The sequence below is a fragment of the Schistocerca gregaria genome, chromosome 5 (genome assembly GCF_023897955.1).
Source record: "Schistocerca gregaria isolate iqSchGreg1 chromosome 5, iqSchGreg1.2, whole genome shotgun sequence".
Classification (NCBI taxonomy): Eukaryota; Metazoa; Arthropoda; class Insecta; order Orthoptera; family Acrididae; genus Schistocerca; species Schistocerca gregaria.
In genome coordinates this window covers 114275883-114299373 of record NC_064924.1, presented here as the reverse complement: position 1 = coordinate 114299373, position 23491 = coordinate 114275883, and the positions used below count along the sequence as shown (strand labels likewise).

The following is a 23491-nucleotide window of genomic DNA, read 5'->3' as shown; positions in this document are numbered from 1 at the left end:
AATGATGCTGTTCGAGATATCAAGTTTGAGCTCAGGATACGTTATAAGATTCTTCAATCGATGAACGTCAAGGAGGTAAGACGGTGCTTTTGTGTAGCAATCTGCCTCAGTTATTGACGCTTGTGACCTGTGCTTACTTTTTACTACTGGGCACCCTTTGTTGTTCAGCTGATTTAAAGTTTATAATAGCTAAAATGGTATACAACTAAGACCCATTTTTTGCTGAGACTCTGACAGGAATTCGTTCGGGTGTTCGAGCCCTGTTTAATGTTAATAGTTCTAGATGCTTTTCAACACCTGTAATACCAATAGCGCTTGCATAATGATAGCAAACGTCGTTTATTCCTTTTTAACACAGGCTACCAGTTTCGACACCAAATGGTGTCATCTTCAGGCTCCAATCATAACATGCCATTCACAACTTTTTTCATGGGCAGTGAGCTGAATCGTATGCAGTGGGCAAAAATTAACTGGACTCCGTGCCTTCTTGGAAATAACAAGCCCATCATGGTCAGACGGTTGCGGAGGGCATTTTATGCTTGCGGCCTGAAGGTGCCACGATTCGGCGGCGAAATTGGTAATATGTGTTACGAAGAAATAAACGATGTTGGATTCAAATACAGGCGTTGCTTTTGTTATCGTTATTGAAGTGCTTCGTGTCCTGCTGCAGTCCCACTTTCCTTGATGGATTAACGAATGAATACCTATAGTCGAAGATCTGGGAACAGACCTGAACACGTTTACTTTCACTTGGCAGCTCAGTTCCATTTCCTGTTTGATATATGAGCGTCTCGACACCAACGTCGGGGCACTAAGAGCTTTTACTCATGACTAAAAGTTCTTTTGGTTTCCTGAATTCCCTTAAGTTTCTCCTAAGGTGGTCATTGAGTGCTTTACATATAACCCTCTTGACTGTCAAAGTTAACTTCACTTAATGCTCTTCGTTTCACTGAATGGAGTAACTGAGAAAGCAAAATAAATACAGGTGATTGCTGATAAACCAAAGGAAGAACTGCCGCACATTTGAGTGGACTCTTGAGGTAGGCTTCAAACATAAGTGAAACTGTAAATCTCAAAATCACAGGAAGAAGTGCTAATTGTACTGTGACAAGTAAATCAGAACCGCCGCGCGGGATTAGCCGAGCGATCCAAGGAACTGTAGTCACGGATTGTGCGGCTGGTACCGGCGGAGGTTCGAGTCCTCCCTCGGGGTGATTGTATGTGTTTATCGTTACGATAATTTAGGTCAAGTAGTGTGTAAGTTTACGGACTGATGACCTTAGCAGTTAAGTCCCATGAGATTTCACACACATTTGAACACAAATCAGAACCAATGCATCTCTTGTAGTTTGGTGTAATATTGATAAAAATTACCGTTGTTTTCTGGATTTTCTTGTTAACATTCCTCACCACCAATGTTTCTGTATTGAGATCGTGCTTGAATTTGACATGGACACTCGTCTATACCTGAGTGTAAAAAGATACTCGTCATTCCTGCAAGGGAGAGGTTGCTCAAGACTTTGCGATCGTGTAATCAATGTAGCGTGTTCCATCCACTCCGAAATGTTGTCATGCTGTTGGGATAGAGTTTATTGGTCCTAGTTTCCAGTCCTCATTCCTGATCAATCATCCCTGTGGTGTCGATTCGAAGTCTCTTCCATCTGCTTCCCAACTACATATATTTTGAGGAGTAAGGGTTCTTTTCTGTGTAAGCTATAACCTCCAAGTACAGTCACGTCGCTGTGTTTGAAGTGGACCCTCTGAAGACGCAACCAGGAAGGTCTTTACTGTGGAAGGAGACTCAATTCGTAGTCACGTATGACGGAGACATCAATATTCCACTAAAGCTGTGGAGCTATTTAAAGCTGTGCTTATAATTTTCAACTATTATAGCGAATACCTCGTTGGATGTCACGCTGCTCAGGACATTGGCTTACTTCGGGCCTGATCTGACACGGGGAACAATAAGGAATGACACGCATTGCCAGTAAGGCTAAGTACCCGCAGTAGTCGTTGGTTCGACTCACAGCTTGTAACTGAGATTTTCTTTGAAGCTAACACTACGCTATACGTGCTTATAAGAAGTTGCAACCATTATGTAAACCCGCATTTAAACAACACAGCCAGCTGTAAAACGTCTCCTGAGTGTCCAAAGTGTTGCAATATTATTCCCTCTACTCCATTATTAAGGTTAGAAGTTAGAGAAAGTCGTGTATTACTTGAAACATAAGCTCTCGAAGAGTTTAAAGAGTAATGCTTTCTCAATGGTACAGTAATACTTAACTATACTGCTGATCACTAAATATGTAAAACCATATATATAACCTACAGCAAGTATCAAAACGGTATGAACTGTATAACACACTGCACATGCAAATGATTAGCATTTCAGAGCATCTACTCAAAGAATATACGAGTAATGCTGTCTACATTCTGTAAAGAAGGGAAGGCTATGCAGCAAGTATCTTGTTTACGTTGTGTAGTTGTTGTGGTCTTCAGTCCAGAGAGTGGTTTGATGCAGCTCTCCACGCTACTCTGTCCTGTGCAAGCTTCTTCATATCCCCGTACCTACTTCAACCTACATCCTTCTAATTATGCTTAGTGCAAGTTCATCTCTTGGTCTCCATCTACGTCATTCCCGTCCGCGCTGTCCTCCAATAGTAAACTGGTGATCGCTTAATGCCTCAGAATATGTCCTACCAACCGATCCCTTCTTCTAATCCCGTCGAGCCACAAATTACTCTTCTACCCAATTCTATTCAATGCCTCTTCATTAGTTATGTGATCTACCCATCTAAACTTCAGCAGTCTTCTGTAGCACCACATTCGAAAGCTTCTATTCTTTTTTTGCCTAAACTATTTATCGTTCACGTTTTGCTTCCATACATGTCTACAGTCCAAACTAATTCTTTCAGAAAGGACTTCCTGACACTTAAATCCATACTCGATGTTAACAAATTTCTCTTCTTCAGAAACGCTTTCCTTGCCATTGCCTGTCTATATTTTATATCCTCTCTACTTCGTCCATCATCAGTTATTTTGCTCTCCAAATAGCAAAACTCGTTTACTACTTTAAGCGTCTCATTTCCTATTTTAATACCCTCAGCATCATGTGATGTAATTCGACTACATTCCATTATCCTTGTTTTGCTTTTGTTGATGTTCATCTTATATCAACACACTTTCCATGCCGTTCAGCTGCTCTTCCAGGTCCTTTGCTGTCTCTGACAGAATTACAATGTAATCGGCGAACCTCAAAGTTTTTATTTCGTCTCCATGGATTTTAATTCCCACTCCGAATTTTTCTTTTGTTTCCTGTACTGCTTGCCCAATATACAGATTGAATAACATCAGGGATAGGCTACAACGCTATCTTACTCCCTTCCCAACCAATGCTTCCCTTTCATGCCCCTCGACTCTTATAACTGCCATCTAGTTTCTGTAGAAATTGTAGATAGCTGCCGGCCGGAGTGGCCGTGCGGTTCTGGGCGCTACAGTCTGGAGCCGAGCGACTGATACGGTCGTAAGTTCGAATCCTGCCTCGGGCATGGATGTTTGTGATGTCCTTAGGTTAGTTAGTTTTAATTAGTTCTAAGTTCTAGGCGACTGATGACCTCAGAAGTTAAGTCGCATAGTGCTCAGAGCCATTTGAACCATTTTTGTAAATAGCCATTCGTTCCCTGTATCTGGTCCCTGCCACCTTCAGAATTTGAAAAATAGTATCCCAGTCAACATTGTCAAAAGCTTTATCTAACTATACAAATGCTAGAAACGTAGGTTTGCCTTTCTTTCATCTATTTCCTAAGAAAAGTCGTACGGTCAGTATTGCCTCACGTGTTCCAACATTTCTACGGAATCCAAACTGATCTTCCCCGAGGTCGGCTTCTAGCAGCTTTTCCATTCGTCTGTAAAGAATTCGTGTTAGTATTTTGCAGCCGTGGTTTATCAAACTGATAGTTCGGTAATTTTCACATTTCACATATTTACGTACTGTACACGAATGTTGTTACAAGAAGATTGTGTTGTGCCTTGTGTAAGACGCATAAACGTTTTCCTGCTAGCGTCGTAATTTGGTTGCTGCAAGACCGAGGCCTCCTATCCGTGGTCCGCATCCCATACTGCCATACGCGTATGGAATCGAAGCGTTCAGGACGGCTGTACGTTAGCGGAAGTCAGTGTAGAGCCAGGGTTCCTGCGACTGTAGTAGTACGCACAATGTCTGAAACAACACATCTCGAATTTACGTATAGAGATACATACAATATTTAAACAGTTATGATGTACGTAGTTTCTTTCATCACATGAGTAACAAAATAAGGCATTCGCATTTCTTGTTCGAAATTGGTATAAAGGCGCTGTCTTGTTCTATTATGGCATCGTTAGTACTTTCTCCAACCTCCCTTCTTCTTAATTACGTCAAAAATTGTCTTTGCGATTCATTTTCTTAGGCTTTTTCGTTCTTCCAGTGAAATTGTCACCCACTTAACTCATATCGCCCTTTTCAGCTCGCATGCGGCCTCAAATTTCTTTCCGTTGTAGTAAACACGCCTTCAAATTATTCTTCAAATGTTTTCCGCGGTTTTCAAATCGGCAAAGCAATGCGTGATTTTCCTTTAGCGTAGAAGGCTGCCAAAATCATAATTCTTGCACCAGCAAAATTTCTGCTCGATCTCTGTTCTCATGTAATGCCCACAATAACTAAAATCCATCCAGCCCGTCTAAATTAAACTCCTTCTCATCATTGCAGCTCACTTCATCCATTTCTGAAGTCTATGTCATACGTTTTTCAGCAAATTACAATGTATCCTGTTTATGTTTGGATATCACAACAGTTTTGTGCAGCCTTTACCTGAATGCAAGACATTTGTCATGTGACAAAATTTGTTGTACATGTATGGCAGTTATCGGCAAATGTAAATCAGCGACAAGTTGAGTAGAATAACGACATGAAGCCCTGGCTTTGTCCGAAAGTAATCGTTTCCGTGCGCCAGATAATTTGTCCATATTATCCGTTCTGTCAATATCGAGCGCCCAGTCTAACGAAATTATCAGTCATTGTTCCCGATCGGTTTTATCTTCTTGGAGAATACGCTATTAGAGCGCTCCATTTCGTTTTACCTACCTTTTTTTTCTATTTCATCACATGACAACTGTTTTCCGTGTGAAATTGTCACACAGCACGCACTGTCACTTTTACACCTAGTTCCTTTCTCTAACACTTGAGTCATTTATGTGTTGTTATATAATACAGTACTGACATCAAATGAGATACCATCTGGCTGTATTTATCGGCATACTGGATCTCATACTATTGCATACACACTGTGCGAAAATGTTCCAACCGATAATGTTAATTTTCCATCAAATAACCATGGCTTAATGCTGATTTCCAGTACTGTACCACACGACTTGTACGATTTGAACAGTCCCACGCGGAAGATACTCGATACAACAGATACACAGTGTTTGGACAAGAATATGCGAAAACCAAAAATACAATACATTACCATGCGTAATACGTTGTAGGATATCTGCATTCAAAAATGGCTCTGAGCATTATGGGACTTAAAATCTACAGCCATCAATCCCCTAGAACTTATAACTACATAAACCTAACTAACCTAAGGACATCACACAACACCCAGTCATCACGAGGCAGAGAAAATCCCTGACCCCGACGAGAATCGAGAAATGATGTATTGGTTTCGAGGGAATCTTATATCATTCTTCTTGCAAAATAGTGGTTAGTTCAAATAATGCAGGTGAAGGTGCACCATGATCACGCACTCTATCTCCAAAGAGCTTAATAATTCTGAGACATGAAGGCTAGGGTGACCAGGGAGATGCGACAGTTCATCCTCATGCTTACAAAACCAGTCCTGGACGACGTGAGGCATGAGAACAATGGCCCGGTCGTACCACCATTAAGGAGCAAATATTGTACCATGAGATAGGTCTTATCAACCAAAATGGCCACGTAATCCCTGGAAGTAATGCGACCTTGCACAGTAACCATTTTGCCCATTGAATACTACGATATGGCTGTCCAAATCACTGGAGTCCGCCATCTTTTACTCATCGTAAAGTTGGCCAGATTTTGGAAATAACGTGAATCTCCGCTCAACCCGCCAAATGACATCTCTTCACTCCTCTGTAGTCTGGGTTTTATGGCTTCGCAGTCGTCTTCCTGTTACAGCCATTTGCATGACTGATGAGCAGTTTTGGAATGTCTCCTCGCCCTGCAGTTCTCACGTTATGGAGCTCTATTCATGATGTTTTGGTGCTGACAGGGTTCGCGAGTGCGACTTTCCGTTTTGCAATGATGTCTTCAACTGTCGTTCCCTTATAATGCGTCACAATTCCCTTTCAGTGATCGTCCGTCACAAATAATCAGCACAATCTTTAGTCAACTAACTGATGACTTTCTTCCGCTTTACTTTTATGCAGTATTTGATACGGTGGTTCTTGAAACACCAAACATTTCGGTTACTTTGATTGCGGTAGCAACCTCACAGAAGTGCCAAAATTTTTCCTACGTTGGAATTCACATAGCTCCACATAACGCATCCAGAGCTACACACAACAGTCTTCTGACCATGACTGCAATTCACAATCTATCGAGGACTTTCTACCACTACCGTGGTCCAATACAATAACGCAGACTGTGGGTTTGGCTATATATCTGCACCTATGTGATTTTATAGTTTTGTCCAACCACTGTACCTTTACACTTTTGCTAATACTAAAAGAATTATACTGTCACGTCAAGTACGTTGAGAGAGGGAATGGCCTCCGCTGCTGGGAGAACGATATCCACCTTCCAACGTGAAGACGTCTGGTGTACTGAGGTTGTCAGCTCGACATGCTTAGCTGTACCATCCCCTCACGCAGCAGCAGAAAGACTCGCACCGACAGGCCTGTCTGCCTGACAACACTGGTCTCTTCAGACGAGTTACGTTTTACGTATAGCACCACAATGGACGTAGGCTTGTGTGTAGCCTCTACGGAGAACTAACGTCGGCATCTGTCCCTACATCTACACTGATACTCTGAAAATCACAAGTGCCTGGCAGAGGGTTCATCGAACAACCTTCACAATAATTCTCAATTATTCAAGTCTCTAAGAGCGCGTGGAGAAAACGAACTCCTATAACTTTCCGTGCGAGCTATGATTTACCTTATTTTGTTATGACTATCGTTTCTCCCTACATAGGTCGGCGCCAACAAAATAATTTCGCATTTGGAGAAGAAATTGGCGACTGAAATTTTGTGATAAGATTCCGTCGCAAGAATAAACGCCTCTGTCTTAATGATACCCACCCCAGATCCAGTATCATGTCAATCACACTCTATCCCCTATTTCGCGTTAATAGAAAAGGTTCTGTCCTTCTTTGAACTTTCTCGATGTGCTCTGTTAATCCTACCTAGTAAGGATCCCATACAGCGCAGCAGTACTCTAAAAGAGGATGGACAAGCGTACTGTAACAAGGCTCTTTGTAAAGACGGCATATCCTGCATATTTTGAGATAGAGCTTGGACACCAAGATAGGCCACGGGATCCGCACCCTGTTTGTAAAAACTGTGTAGAGCGTCGTCGACAGAGGAAAAACAGACGAAGAGAATGTTTAAGTTTCGGTGTACCGTTGGTGTGGCGAAAGCCAAAAAACCACGACGATGACTGTTACTTCTTTGTTGTAGGTATCAAAGGTCAGTCGATTCAAATAACGTAAATTGGATTATCCAATTTTAGAATCAGTCATGAGACCTATGGCATTAGAAGAAGAAGCTCGCATACCAGTGTTTACTAAAATAACTGGTGAAATACATCATTTTCGGTGCAAAAGGAGCATCGACAGTGGAAGTGAATATGAACTACAACTAAATTGTACACTCCAAAGAAACTACATGTTAAGGTACGTGATCTTAATTTGTCAAATAATAGAGCAGAACGTCTGGCATCCAGTCTAAACGCAAAGAAATGTCTTAGTCTAGAAGCGAAAATGCTAGTATACCGTACGAGGTAAGAAGGTCTTCTAAAATGCTCTAGCCAACACGAAAAACTTGTATATTGCAATAGCATTCCCATTTTACTCATTGAGATGGGGTTACAGGACTGTTGACCAAAAGACTGATGGCTTTTTATAGACAGCTCCCTAGAAGCCTGAAATTTATCTTGCATTACAAAGGTAATATCTCTTCACCCATTCCCACTCACTACTCAACAAAACTGAAAGAGGAATATGAAAATATCAAAATCATATTGCAGAAATTACGTTATCATGAACGTCAACTGTCTATTTGTTGTGATCTGAAGATGGTAAGCATCTTGCTTAGGTAGCAGTGTGAGTACACAAAGTGCCCTTGTTTTACACTGAAGCGAAAAAGAAACTGGTATTGGCTTGCGTATTCAAATACAGAGATACACTCCTGGAAATTGAAATAAGAACACTGTGAATTCATTGTCCCAGGAAGGGGAAACTTTATTGACACATTCCTGGGGTCAGATACATCACATGATCACACTGACAGAACCACAGGCACATAGACACAGGCAACAGAGCGTGCACAATGTCGGCACTAGTACAGTGTATATCCACCTTTCGCAGCAATGCAGGCTGCTATTCTCCCATGGAGACGATCGTAGAGATGCTGGATGTAGTCCTGTGGAACGGCTTGCCATGCCATTTCCACCTGGCGCTTCAGTTGGACCAGCGTTCGTGCTGGATGTGCAGACCGCGTGAGACGACGCTTCATCCAGTCCCAAACATGCTCAATGGGGGACAGATCCGGAGATCTTGCTGGCCAGGGTAGTTGACTTACACCTTCTAGAGCACGTTGGGTAGCACGGAATACATGCGGACGTGCATTGTCCTGTTGGAACAGCAACTTCCCTTGCCGGTCTAGAAATGGTAGAACGATGGGTTCGATGACGGTTTGGATGTACCGTGCACTATTCAGTGTCCCCTCGACGATCACCAGAGGTGTACGGCCAGTGTAGGAGATCGCTCCCCACACCATGATGCCGGGTGTTGGCCCTGTGTGCCTCGGTCCTATGCAGTCCTGATTGTGGCGCTCACCTGCACGGCGCCAAACACGCATACGACCATCATTGGCACCAAGGCAGAAGCGACTCTCATCGCTGAAGACGACACGTCTCCATTTGTCCCTCCATTCACGCCTGTCACGACACCACTGGAGGCGGGCTGCACGATGTTGGGGCGTGAGCGGAAGACGGCCTAACGGTGTGCGGGACCGTAGCCCAGCTTCATGGAGACGGTTGCGAATGGTCCTCGCCGATACCCCAGGAGCAACAGTGTCCCTAATTTGCTGGGAAGTGGCGGTGCGGTCCCCTACGGCACTGCGTAGGATCCTACGGTCTTGGCGTGCATCCGTGCGTCGCTGCGGTCTGGTCCGAGGTCGACGGGCACGTGCACCTTCCGCCGACCTCTGGCGACAACATCGATGTACTGTGGAGACCTCACGCCCCACGTGTTGAGCAATTCGGCGGTACGTCCACCCGGCCTCCCGCATGCCCACTATACGCCCTCGCTCAAAGTCCGTCAACTGCATATACGGTTCACGTCCACGCTGTCGCGGCATGCTACCAGTGTTAAAAGACTGCGATGGAGCTCCGTATGCCACGGCAAACTGGCTAACACTGACGGCAGTGGGCACAAATGCTGCTCAGCTAGCGCCATTCGACAGCCAACACCGCGGTTCCTGGTGTGTCCGCTGTGCCGTGCGAGTGATCATTGCTTGTACAGCCCTCTCGCAGTGTCCGGAGCAAGTATGATGGGTGTGACACACCGGTGTCAATGTGTTCTTTTTTCCATTTCCAGGAGTGTAGATATGTAAAGAGGCAGAATACGGCACTGCGGTCTGCAACGCCTATACAAGACAAGTGTCTGGCACAGTTGTGAGATCGGTTACTACTACTACATGGGCTGTTTGTCAAGAAGTGAGATTGAAAGTGTTGTTATAGTCGCTGCATGAGTGGTGGTTCAGAGCATATCCGAGTTAGCTATGAAGTGGGGATGCTCCCGTGCGGCCATTTCACGACTGTACCGTGAATATTATGAATCTGGTAAAACAACAAATATCCGACATCGCTGTGAACGGAAAAAGATCCTGTGAGGACGGGACCAACTACGACTGAAAAGAATTGTTCAACGTCATAGAAGAGCAACCCCTCCGCAAATTACTGCAGATTTTAATGTTGGATCATCAACAAGTGTCAGCGCGCGAACCATTCAACGAAACATCATCGATATGGGCTTTCGGAGCCGAAGATCCGCTCGTGTAACCCTGATGAGTGCGTGACACAAAGCTTTACGCCTCGCCTGCGCCAGTCAACATCGACATTGGGCTGTTGATGACTGCAAACATGTTGCCTGGTCCGACGAGTTTCATTTCAATTGTATCAAGCAGATGAACGTGTACGAGTGTGGAAACAGCCTCAGGAATCCATAGACCGTGCGTTTTAGCAAGGGACTTTACAAGCTGGTGAATGCCCTGTAGTGGTGCGAAGTGTGTGTAGTTGGAGTGATATGGTACTCCTGATAGCTCATGATATGACTCTGAAACGTGATACGTGCGTAAGCATCCAGTCTGATCATCCTGTCTGATCATCTGCATCCATTCATGTCCATTATGCTTTAAAACGGACTTGCACAATCCCAGCAGAACAATGCGGCACCACAGTCGTCCAGAATTGCTACAGAGTGGCTCCAGGATCACTCTTCTGAGCTTAAACACTTCCGCTGGCCATCAAACTCCCCAGGTATGAACATTATTGAGCTTATCCGGCATGTTTTGCAACGTGCTGCTCATAAGAATTGTCCACCCCCTCGTAGTTTTATGGGCAACCCTGCATTTTTCATGGTGTCATTTCCCTCCAGCACTACTTCAGATATGCCGTCATAATTTTGGAGCCATTGGTTAAGACAGAAAATAATAATCCTCGGCCCCCCCCTTCCCATTGCATATAAAGCTAGGAGTGATGAAATAATTTGTGAGGTCCCTAGTTAAAGCAGCGAATTGTTTCAAATACTTACGTACATTTTTTCCAGAATTTAGTATTCAAAAACTGAAACCAGGTATATTTAATGGGTTTCAGATTGATTTGCGAACTCACAAATGATTCCAACGTGACGTATTTCGCGAATGATTCAGAACAGTTGGCCTTGTGTCGTTATATCTTAGTTGCGAAAAATTTCTTAGGTAATCAAAGGCACACATGTACAAAGAAATTGTGAAGAACATGTTGCCAGCATTTAAAATGTTGTACTAACATGGTATCTGTTCTTTCGGACATGCCTGAGTATGGGAATCGGTAGATTTACTGCGGTGAGTAATGAGTATAGTGGACAGGTGCACTACAAATGTCGGTTGTGGACAGGAAGTTGAAATGTGGGTTTCACGGGGAGCGTGCCGTAGATATGTCCCTGCAGTCGCACTATCCTCTGTGTCCCCGTGGCTCGGACGGATAGAGCGTCTGCCATGTAAGCACTAGATCCCGGTTTCTTGTCCCGGTCGGGGCACACATTTTCAACTGCCCCCGTTGATATTTATCAACACCTGTAAGCACCTAAAGGTCTGTATTTCACTGTAATTTCATTTAAAATATTGGGTGTTAATATGAGTACCAAAGTGTAATTCCTCCACAGCCACTTATCAAGATTTCCAGATAACTTAGGACATTACAGAGAGGGACAATGGCAGTACTGTCGGTGCCTCCAACGCTATTGTCCTGAAGACCAATAACGAAGAAAATCATACCGACGTCGTTTCATGAAGGAACAATTGCTATAGTCGCGCTGAATTAGTAATACACTTCCGACTGTTATGAAATAATCAACATAATTAGTTAATTATCTGAGACATTAATCATGTAATTTGTGATTCAGATACGCCTACGGAAACATGGTACTGCTGTATCTTTATATTCATCAATTAATGTTAAACTGCCACAAATCGGGAGCCTATTTAGCAAAACTGAAGCAGTATTCGTATCCAGAAAAACAAACTGGTCCTAAAAGCACTTAAAAATCATTGGCAAAAAAAAAAACAGTATTCAGGAGCCTTACATCACATATTGTAAATTTAAGATGCGTTGCCTTTGGAAGGCGTTAGTTATGCAATCTGCAATTGAGATTGTGCACCATGACCAATGGATCAGGCTAGGCGTTTGGTGATACACATGTCACACGGTCACGCAGGAAATCACGTTCACCGTGAAAAACTCTACTACTAATATATAGAAGATACATAGCTTCATCATTAAGGATGCTGTTGAAATTCGCCGAGACACGTACAGCAGCAACAATTATTAGTTGCGTATGATTAAATAGTAACTTTCCGGCGCCTCTCAATGCCGTTTCCACGGGTAAATAGCTGAATTTCTATTACATCGATCAGTCACTTCGGCGTTACTTGATTAAATATAATGTTTTTGTAGCCTTTGGTTCTAACATCTCAATTACTCCATAGCATTAGGTGCATTAAAAAAATAGGATCATTTGACCTGTAGAGCCTCATCACGTAACTTAAAATCTTCTATATTTGTGCTAACCTTATTTCGTAGCTGATAAGTATTGCAATAGTGATGTTCAAAGAATTCCTTAAGTTTTGACGCACCCAGATACCTACAGCAGTAATGAACTGTCTACTTTGCTTACCGAGGCAACGACGCAAAAGGCGAGCAGTAGCGGCGCTATGTAGAAGTTCATGTTCCCTGAATCTTATCCACTGAACACGCCCACTCTTCTTATACCGAGGGAGAAAAAGAGCGGGGGAGCCATATATTTTCCGGTGACAGTCACACTGTGCGTTACCGCCTAATACAGCCCGATCACGGCTCTCCAGCGTGAAATGCAGTCCTTGTTACGGCGTCAAGGAAACGGTTACAGTGGCCGCCGCAGTTCGACTTACAGATAAGCGTCAGTTAATGAGTGCAGTTTTTACATCAGCCTCTCCGTAAAAGTCCGGCGGTCGTCATAAAACTGCATTCTGATCGATTGTAACCGATTAAAATCACAAATGGCGACTTTAGTATTCCTCCGAAGCAATATACGGTTGTAAGTGAAACTTCATGGTATAAAGGGTTACAGTATTCTACAAATTACGAAGTTCTAGAACGTCATTATTTTCTTTGGACCACAGAACTGTAATAGGAAGTTTAGGGTTATTAACTGTCTCTCTTTTATCAGAGAATTAAATTGTCCGCCTGCGTCTAGCAAGGAAATGTGGAAATATATGATGTGAAAAAATATTAAAAGGGCTTAAGGCAGTCTCTTTTTCATCGTTGTCTAGTTACGTGCTGCAGTCACCCAGCGGCAATAAACTCTTATGTTTAGAGCACTCCATTTGCATTTTAATCTTTGCTCCATCCCTGGAATATCCTGCTTATATCGACTTAATTTTCGTCGTGTTACTTGGAGTAAGTCCAGGTATGATAACAAAAATTTAATTCTTGGAGAAGCCCTACATTGAAGGTGTCCACACGTGAATGTGAAGTGCACGAGTTCTTTGTCATATTCCGCTGTGAAGTTTCCTAGAAAACAATAAGGTACTTTTACTTTGAAATAAGTGTTATGCTTTACGCGGTGAGCTACATCAGAATATCCAACGCCTGGATAAAAACTGGTCTATAGCAAAAATCATTCGAGAATAAGTGATTAGCATGGTTGATGTTATACTTCCAAATCATTTTGTATCAGTATCGTAAGTGACCTACTTTTCTATTACACATTCTGCAGTAGGAAAAACACATCGTACGGCGTCAGTGTGGTCCCTCTTTAATTGTCCTGGTCCCGTCTCTGATACCAAGAATATTGTAAATGTACCTCTCTTTACAGGTGGCATAATAGAAAATCCGGTCTAAGCAGTTGTGTATCATTCACAAATGAAACAAAAATTACGATGCTGTATTAGCACATTCCTAGACATTTAATTCCTAGAATTAAATTGTCCGCCTGCGTCTAGCAAGGAAATGTGGAAATATATGATGTGAAAAAATATTAAAAGGGCTTAAGGCAATCTCTTTTTCATCGTTGTCTAGTTACGTGCTGCAGTCACCCAGCGGCAATAAACTCTTATGTTTAGAGCACTCCATTTGCATTTTAATCTTTGCTCCATCCCTGGAATATCCTGCTTATATCGACTTAATTTTCGTCGTGTTACTTGGAGTAAGTCCAGGTATGATAACAAAAATTTAATTCTTGGAGAAGCCCTACAATGAAGGTGTCCACACGTGAATGTGAAGTGCACGAGTTCTTTGCCATATTCCGCTGTGAAGTTTCCTAGAAAACAATAAGGTACTTTTACTTTGAAATAAGTGTTATGCTTTACGCGTTGAGCTACATCAGAATATCCAACGCCTGGATAAAAACTGGTCTATAGCAAAAATCATTCGAGAATAAGTGATTAGCATGGTTGATGTTATACTTCCAAATCATTTTGTATCAGTATTGTAAGTGACCTACTTTTCTATTACACACTCTGCAGTAGGAAAAACACATCGTACGGCGTCAGTGTGGTCCCTCTTTAATTGTCCTGGTCCCGTCTCTGATACCAAGAATATTGTAAATGTACCTCTCTTTACAGGTGGCATAATAGAAAAAACGGTCTAAGCAGTTGTGTATCATTCAGAATATCCAACGCCTGGATAAAAACTGGTCTATAGCAAAAATCATTCGAGAATAAGTGATTAGCATGGTTGATGTTATACTTCCAAATCATTTTGTATCAGTATCGTGAGTGACCTACTTTTCTATTACACACTCTGCAGTAGGAAAAACACATCGTACGGCGTCAGTGTGGTCCCTCTTTAATTGTCCTGGTCCCGTCTCTGATACCAAGAATATTGTAAATGTACCTCTCTTTACAGGTGGCATAATAGAAAATCCGGTCTAAGCAGTTGTGTATCATTCACAAATGAAACAAAAATTACGATGCTGTATTAGCACATTCCTAGACATTTAATTCCTAGAATTAAATTGTCCGCCTGCGTCTAGCAAGGAAATGTGGAAATATATGATGTGAAAAAATATTAAAAGGGCTTAAGGCAATCTCTTTTTCATCGTTGTCTAGTTACGTGCTGCAGTCACCCAGCGGCAATAAACTCTTATGTTTAGAGCACTCCATTTGCATTTTAATCTTTGCTCCATCCCTGGAATATCCTGCTTATATCGTCTTAATTTTCGTCGTGTTACTTGGAGTAAGTCCAGGTATGATAACAAAAATTTAATTCTTGGAGAAGCCCTACATTGAAGGTGTCCACACGTGAATGTGAAGTGCACGAGTTCTTTGTCATATTCCGCTGTGAAGTTTCCTAGAAAACAATAAGGTACTTTTACTTTGAAATAAGTGTTATGCTTTACGCGGTGAGCTACATCAGAATATCCAACGCCTGGATAAAAACTGGTCTATAGCAAAAATCATTCGAGAATAAGTGATTAGCATGGTTGATGTTATACTTCCAAATCATTTTGTATCAGTATCGTAAGTGACCTACTTTTCTATTACACATTCTGCAGTAGGAAAAACACATCGTACGGCGTCAGTGTGGTCCCTCTTTAATTGTCCTGGTCCCGTCTCTGATACCAAGAATATTGTAAATGTACCTCTCTTTACAGGTGGCATAATAGAAAATCCGGTCTAAGCAGTTGTGTATCATTCACAAATGAAACAAAAATTACGATGCTGTATTAGCACATTCCTAGACATTTTCGTACATCTCGTCAACTGTAGATTGTCAATTGGAATTTCATGTTCTCATGCTTGCACTTTGAGATGCGCCAAAATACAACCACAAAAATATAACGCCTCTTAAGAATTTGAGATGATTTTCTGGCGACGACCCTACTGATTATCTGTTTCAGAACGTACTCAACACGCGATGAATTGATAAATGAATTGTCAAAATTAACTCTCCATCCGTCAACAATGGAGGGTGATTCTTCGATAATCTCAGCCACTCATATTCGTGAAACGTGAGGAAAATGATTAACCAAAGGTCGGCAGCTGATCCCGACACAAAACCCATTAGGTAACTCATCATCACATAGTGTTTAGCTCATTTTATTTCCATAACATTTTGTGTGTTAAAGGCTGTTATATACGAACGCTGAATAACTAAAATGGGAAGGAAGAAAATAATTAGATTCAAAAATGACGGAGAAATAGCATCGACAAAGTAATAAATAACGAACCCCTCAGATCATTTCCTCACGTACACAGTTTTCTGCGTAACATGGTAAGATGGCTGCTTTCCTGTATTTGACCAAGCGAGGTGGCACAGTGATTATGACAGTGGACTCGCATGCAGCAGGAGAACGATTCAAACCCGCGTCCGGTCATACTGATTTTGGTTTCGCGTGATTTTTAGGCAAATACTGGAATGGTTCGTTTAAAGGGCACGGTCGATGTCCTGACCCATCCTTCCCCAATCCTGTGGGACCTCACTGTTTGATCCCGTCTCCCCACACTAACCAACCAATCCAACATCTGAGAGTCAATGGACATGTTACCTGGACATGTCTTCGATACGATGTTAGTATGTGTGTAGCCAAAACATTTACCGAAAAATAAAATCGGAAGCAACAAAATCAATGTTGTTGTAGTTGTGTTGCCGTCTCAGGGCTGGTGCAGCTCTTCACACTGGCCTATCCTGTGTCAGTCACTTCACCTTCGAATAACGACTGTCACCCACGACCTTTTGTACCTGCCTGTTGTTTTCATTTCTTGGTCTTGCAATGTGCTGTGATCAGAAAGGAAAGATTTTTGGAATTTAAATTGAAATGCTGATATTGCACTTCCCCGAAGTTGTTTGTAAGTCTTGGCACACCACAATGACCACCTCAGGAAAAGAATATGGAAAACATAACTAAAAACAGCAATATGAATGTCGAATTAGCTCTACTGCGGTTGGTCAATTTAAATAATTTAGGTTACATGCGTTGATAGTCCCCTGGCTCACGATCTTTGTTTGAGACGAGATAAGGCTGGTGTCGGAGGACCATGTTTGTACCAAATACAATGCAATTAAAATAATTTGCGTCACACTAGAAAATATTAATCGGGCTTCGTTAAAGAAATTTAGACTGCAAGCTTCAACTTTTTACACCCCCTGCAAATGTGCACATTATGGCACGGGGATGGCGAGAAAATTGAGACATCACCAAACTGATCTCCATCCAGCGTAATTGACACTGAACTATTACGAAACTCTATATGACATTACTGAAAGGTGGTAACATCATCTCCGATAAAAGAAACTCAAACTAAACCGGAATTTTCAGTTATCAGTTCAGATGCACTTGGAACATTTAACAAGGGACACTTACACTCTGAAGAGCAAAACAAGACAGACTACAGACTGGAGGCGATTCGTGACTCTCTTATTCTGCAATGTGGACAGTGAAAATGAGAACGACACTGGCTGCAGAAATATGGTAATGATGTTACATGATTTTATATTTTCAGAGCGAAATAATTAATTACAACGCCCTCTTCAATGGATTTGACACCATTATTAACAGCCGGCCACGGTAGCGGAGCGGTTCTAGGCGCTTCAGTCCGGAACCGCGTCACGGCTACGGTCGCAGGTTCGAATCCTGCCTCAAGCCTGGATGTGTGTGATGTCCTTAGGTTACTTAGGTGTAAGTAGTTGTAAGTTCTAGTAGACTGATGACCTCAGATGTTAAGTCCCATAGTGCTAGGAGCCACTTGAACCATTCTGAACCATTATTATCAATACTGGAACAACCATTCAACTACATCGCTTTGAGATTTTCTTTCGTACGACATGGCACTTACTGGTAGCTACACTGTTGCACCACATCAAGTGAAAAGTTACGTTATATCTTATGTCCGTAACGTTATCGCAAGGGGTAAAAAATAATTATTCCTGATAATACGATATTCCTGCTATGACACTTGTCCTACAAGACGGCTATTGAATATAGTTCCGCGTTTCGCCATTAATATATCATATGTCATGTACTGGCTTTATCGGCTGGAAATTTAGTAATGCTCGGGACAGTATAAAGGAAACATTTGTCACCGTTAGAGATGAACTAGTAATGTGTTTTCATAACAGTTATTAAGGAACCATAGTTTTGTGATTTATCGAAAGTTCGTCATTTTAATTGTTCTTGTCCATCACGTCGGCAATGCTGTAACCGGTTACAATGAATAAATCACAGGTTTTTTTATGGTAGTGGCTGAAGGTAGCTGCAAATGACGACCAGGCACGAAGAACTCAGTGACTTGGTTCAGGCGATGTCGTCGGCTGAGGTAGAGCACACGTGAATGGTTAGGGCCTCAAGGAAAGATAGTAATAGGAACAGCGAGCAGGTTATCTGCCCAGGCTTTTTTGTTTCTCACGGTTTCCCCATAAAGCTCCGCACAGTTAGTTCACGTAAAACAATTGTGCAACTGCATTACTATGTAGAATATGACCCACACAGTTTATGCTGAAAGAAACTTACGTCAATAACAAAAGAAGTTGCGTCGTACTAAATAGATTTGTGTTTTACGTAGACAGGGGAGAGCATCAAAGAACTGTTTTAATTGTTCTTTCCAAAGCTTCATTTTATGTATAGTGTACGACTATTATAGACCGTGATGAACGATTTCTTGCAGTTGAAATTAATCCTTCAGTTAATGGCGAGAACATGCATACCTTTACATTTTGGATCACTTCTCCCCGTTTTCAAAACATGGCGACAGCCGGGATGAACGCCCCGTTGAGGCGGCTAGACGCGCCCCCAGCTTGGCTACTCCAGCGCGTCGAAATAGTGCGCTCCACAGCGTGTGTGTTTGTGAAGTACACATGAGATAACTTGGATAACACACTTCACGCCAGCCCCGGGCGACCCATTTCTGAGTACACCCCTTGTAAGTGCTACTTAGCGTAGTGTGGCGTGCACTGGTAGTTTTAGTTTTGCAGGCCACAATAAGATGCTGCTACACAGTGCAAGCTTGCTGTGCAACCATCATCCTCGGTGTGCTCATCACTCTCTGTATTTCACTATTGTAAAAGTCCTGTTGTTAGGAAATTAGTTCTCATTATTATACGTTAATACGGTGGTATTTACAGATCATGCAGTTTTCTTCCCCGATGTAATCCAAGTTCTCATAATATAACGTACCTAACGAACATATTTACAAGACAAATGCTTGAGGATCATCTCCATACTTTACCAGAAAGTTAGTTTACAATCTTTGGTCTCGTTTTATACTCGGTTCTGGTCTGACCACCATGTAACCTTGCGTCGTATAAGAACCACTAAAAGCGCAGGTTGAGATGACGTTCTTTATTTGTAGAATAAGTAATCTAGCTGCCCCACAGAGCGTTAGGTCAAACATGTACGTGGAACATGGAAAAGCGATGAAACACAAAATATTTAAAATCATGTGAAACTGTCAAACTGTCCTCAAATATAACCTACTTGTTCTGCTAAAACTATTAATTACTAATTTTTGCAGAGTTCTAATACAAAGAGGTTTCCTAAGGCTACATTACAGTAACATGAAATATTTATGTATATGGGCTATGGTATGCATATATAGCACTTTCTCGCTGTGCCAAGTCTTTCAGTTATTGATTTCAGAAGCACTGGAAGGACACGTTTGGTGACTGTCCATGCAACTAGACTATTATATACTGTAGACCTTACAATAAATTGTTCACGCTATGAGAAATTAATAAGAAGAATATACTAGTTTCTTGATTCCCCTTTAATTGTACCAACACCTTAACATTCTAGAGGAAAAGCACATTACCACTACAGTAAAGTATAATGTCCAAGTAGTAACTATTCTCATTAGGCTCATAGGCTGAAATAGTCACCATACAAATTATTACACCACTTAGGTACTATGCCACCGTATACTGTCCAAGTGACACACAAATTAACACTGCAGCCTTTGCGTGTTTAAATCGTCTTACAATTACTATTTACCCAGCTATATACATCAATCAATACTCTAAATATTCTAGGCAGTACAACGCCTAGCAAGTAATGCATTTCACGTAAACAGAGTGTAAGTGCGAGCCATGCTCAATTAAAACTCACTGTTTTAAACTTACTTCCTTAAGTGAATGTGTAATTCGCTACTAATAGCATAAACACCTAATTCTTCCTCAGCCTGTACAGCTTTTATCCCTCACATAGCATCAGTTGTTTAATACACAGCACTAGTTAACGTAGTTACAAATAACAACTAGCAATGACCTCAAATACGAGATTTTACATGTGAGATAGTAAGTTAGTTTGATTATGTAAATATCTTCCCAGCTCAGGCTGGGCATAAAACCCCTAAAGGTCTTTCGTTTTGGTTTATGCCAGGAGACAAGACTTTCTCCGTGATGAATATTAGTTACGTTATAAGGACCCATGCACAAAAATTACTAATTGAAGTTTATCTTTAAAGGAATTAAGATTTATGGTGTGTTTTCAGTAAAATACATGTTATTTCTCTATTTGTCCTAATCTTTTGTCATAATATAGTTTTCTTAGGTGTGTTGCTTTGTGAAAGAGCCAAAATATTTATTTCCAGAATGTCATGTGTGCACATTTCTGGAAGAATATTTCCCTACTCACCTTACAAGCATTCAAGTCTTTAATCATAAACATATCTCTGTATTAAGCTAAATATTGTTATCATTACCTAAAGAAAAATATTGTCTTTGCAATAACCTTCCAATCGTGCGTTACAGCCGAAATTTTTGTATCTGAATCAGTGCTTATACTCATGGATTTTTTTTTTTATGTATGCCTGTAATCACTTTCAGAACTCATATTAACAATCAAATTAACTAACTTAATAATCCTGAACGTATAATTTCTGGTTCCTCCATGTACCACCATCTAAAATAGCAGAGGGAACAACAATGGGAACAGTAGCGTATTTAGTTTAGAAAATAACGGCAAGATTTGTCAAAACATTAGTATCTAGAATTTTATGGAGAACTATCTGATAAATCTTACACAAAAATGAGCGAAGAGTGCTGTCTGATAGGCAGCGCTTACATTGGGGTTGGCGGGCCTGAGTGGCCGAGCGGTTCTAGGAGCTACAGTCTGGAACCGTGCGGTCGCAGGTTCAAATCCTTCCTCGGTCATGGATGTGTGTGATGTCCTTAGGTTACTTAGGTTTAGGTAGTTCTAACTTCTAGGCGACTGCTGACATCAGAGGTTATGTCCCATTTGAACCATTTGGACATTGGGGTGGTGGCTATACTAAATCTACCCTGACTTAATCCCTTTTACAATGAAGTCTGACTTTGTTTACATGGATCCGCTCTGACGCTAAACTACGATTAGGTATACCACAAAGTGTGGTTCACCTGAGAACAGGGAGTGGTGAATATCACTTAACAACCCTGCACTAGTGCAGCAATACTTTACGCTTTCACTTTGATTCAGGCGCGCTGTGGGCGAAAAGCGGTGTGCTGCAGCAGCTCCATGATCTGACGCGACCCCGATAATATGCAAACTACTCGTCTTGGCGTTCTGATTATCAGAAGGTGGGAAACTTCCCTCTCAGAGTCCTAAAACCAACGCAGGCTGCAGGTGCATCTGTTCTCTAATCTGGACAAACCAATTTGATTCACAGTCACGACGATGAGTGCCGGAATTGCGAAACGTTGATTGCCGACTCAGGACGATTAATTTCAACCTTGTGACACACGATGTGTTCGAGATGATCTGAAGGGCTTATTTCAATAGTGGTACAACTCTATTTTTGTTCATATTGAGATACATATTCCTAAAGTTAAATGAGCGTTGAAAAATCTGCAGCTGAGATACCAGAAATATTCAAGTATATGACTTCTTGCTAAAGATGAACCTTTCTTTCTGTTTGTTTAGCTTATTAATTTCAGTAGCATTATAGACACAAAAGTGGAAGTAATGGACTAGTACCACAATTTAAATAAGCCCTTCATATGCAGCTGGACCTCGGTACTATTGGAAACTGCTACTGGCTATTATTCCACCACAAGATACAGACCACAAGACCCACCCACTAGGGAGAGACTGGATGTTCTCCACCAGGGGAGGATGAAAATACGAAGAAGACAAAGAATCACAATCACTTTTCACCAAGCCTCTGTACAGGTGCAGAAATACCAAAAACGAAACCTCCTCCACGCTGCATAAACCAACCAAACTATCCTCTACTCGTTGAAATTCTCCTCTTGACCTGTTGGCCTGGTAGACAATCCAGCCACAGACTGGAGTTCCTATTCTGGGGGAACAAGCCTCTACCTTACATATCCTGAGAGGAGCCAGTCAGCGACTCCACATCTCTCTTGCCCGAAACTAGAAGATTATAAACTAGGGAGACGTTATTCCCACGGTATTCATGGTCATGATTGCCAAAAGCACCTATCTTGACGGGACCACGGTTCCTCATTTACAGAGCCATGTGATCTTTCAAGGGCCGATCATTTCCTATTTCTGAAAGAAGGCTGTTAAGTTTCTCAGACAGTTGTGCCTGTGAAATATATGTTTTTGTCACTTGCTAAAAGAACCTGGAGAGTTCCATGTCTTAGGAGGGGCCGAGGGGTGTTACAGTCCTGCCTCCGCTACATATGTACACCAGGCGCTCTGTCTGCATTGCCCAACTTCTTACATGAGGAAGCACAGAGACTTATGACCTTCCCATCACCTGAAAAAAATAAACATAAAAAATAAACACCCACTTTGAGCCACCGAGCCACCTTCTAAACAGACTGCCACCTAGTACAGATAAAATGTTTTTTCAATTGTCGCTGTTTTGTCCAACTCTAACCTAAGTGGAAGGAGGAGAGGGATTCGACCAGAAGTCCCTCCGCAGGCAAGCTCCACTGAGCAATGCTTCCCAGAATCACCAAAACGCTAGCTCGCTAAACTCAACATTTATGGCCCCCAGTCCGTCCCTCTTCCTGTTCTCTGTTGCCTCTGTTATGGTCCCATGGGTACAAGTTCTCTAAAGATTGCACATGCAGTTATGAGAATATTCTGACCACAATTTCCTTATGTAAAGAAGTCATAAACGACATATAGCAAACATACTGGAAAACACTGAGATCATGATTTAAATTACGAATGTTAACATGACTGACAAAGCTGTTAAAATGTGAGAGTGGCATGCCGTCACAAACTACCTCTGTGTGTTCTAGTAATTTCTGCATGGGGAGTGTCACAGTGCTGTAAAGGGTTTAGTGTGACAAGGGTCGGAAGAAATTACAAAACTTTAATTGGGTCTTTGAGAACGACGTGCCAGACTATGACAGCTGAACCAACCACAAACCAAAAGGTACCACACCTTCTCTTGCTCTTATTCAACCAGGAGTCACGCACACATTCACTTCTGCAGGTCTGCCACAGTTTTGTGATTTTATGGGTGCCAGAATTGCCCCTGTTAACTCTAAGCTCTTTGACATATACTTCTGACTCTTAATTCAGTGATTGAACGGTTTAAAGGTCATACGGACAAAGCT

The 23491-nt window shown here is 41.9% G+C and overlaps 1 protein-coding gene across 2 annotated transcripts in view; it reads right to left on the bottom strand.

Moving 5' to 3' along the window:
* The window catches only part of LOC126272641 (uncharacterized transmembrane protein DDB_G0289901-like), a 70640-nt gene extending 57899 nt beyond the window's left edge, over positions 1 to 12741 (bottom strand). For both annotated transcript variants that reach the window (XM_049975627.1, XM_049975629.1), the window contains exon 1: positions 12678 to 12741. In XM_049975627.1, coding sequence (XP_049831584.1) covers positions 12678 to 12728 — 51 coding nt within the window. In that variant the 5' untranslated portion in view covers positions 12729 to 12741. The remainder of the gene's footprint in view (positions 1 to 12677) is intronic.
* Between the last annotated feature and the right edge of the window lie 10750 nt (positions 12742 to 23491).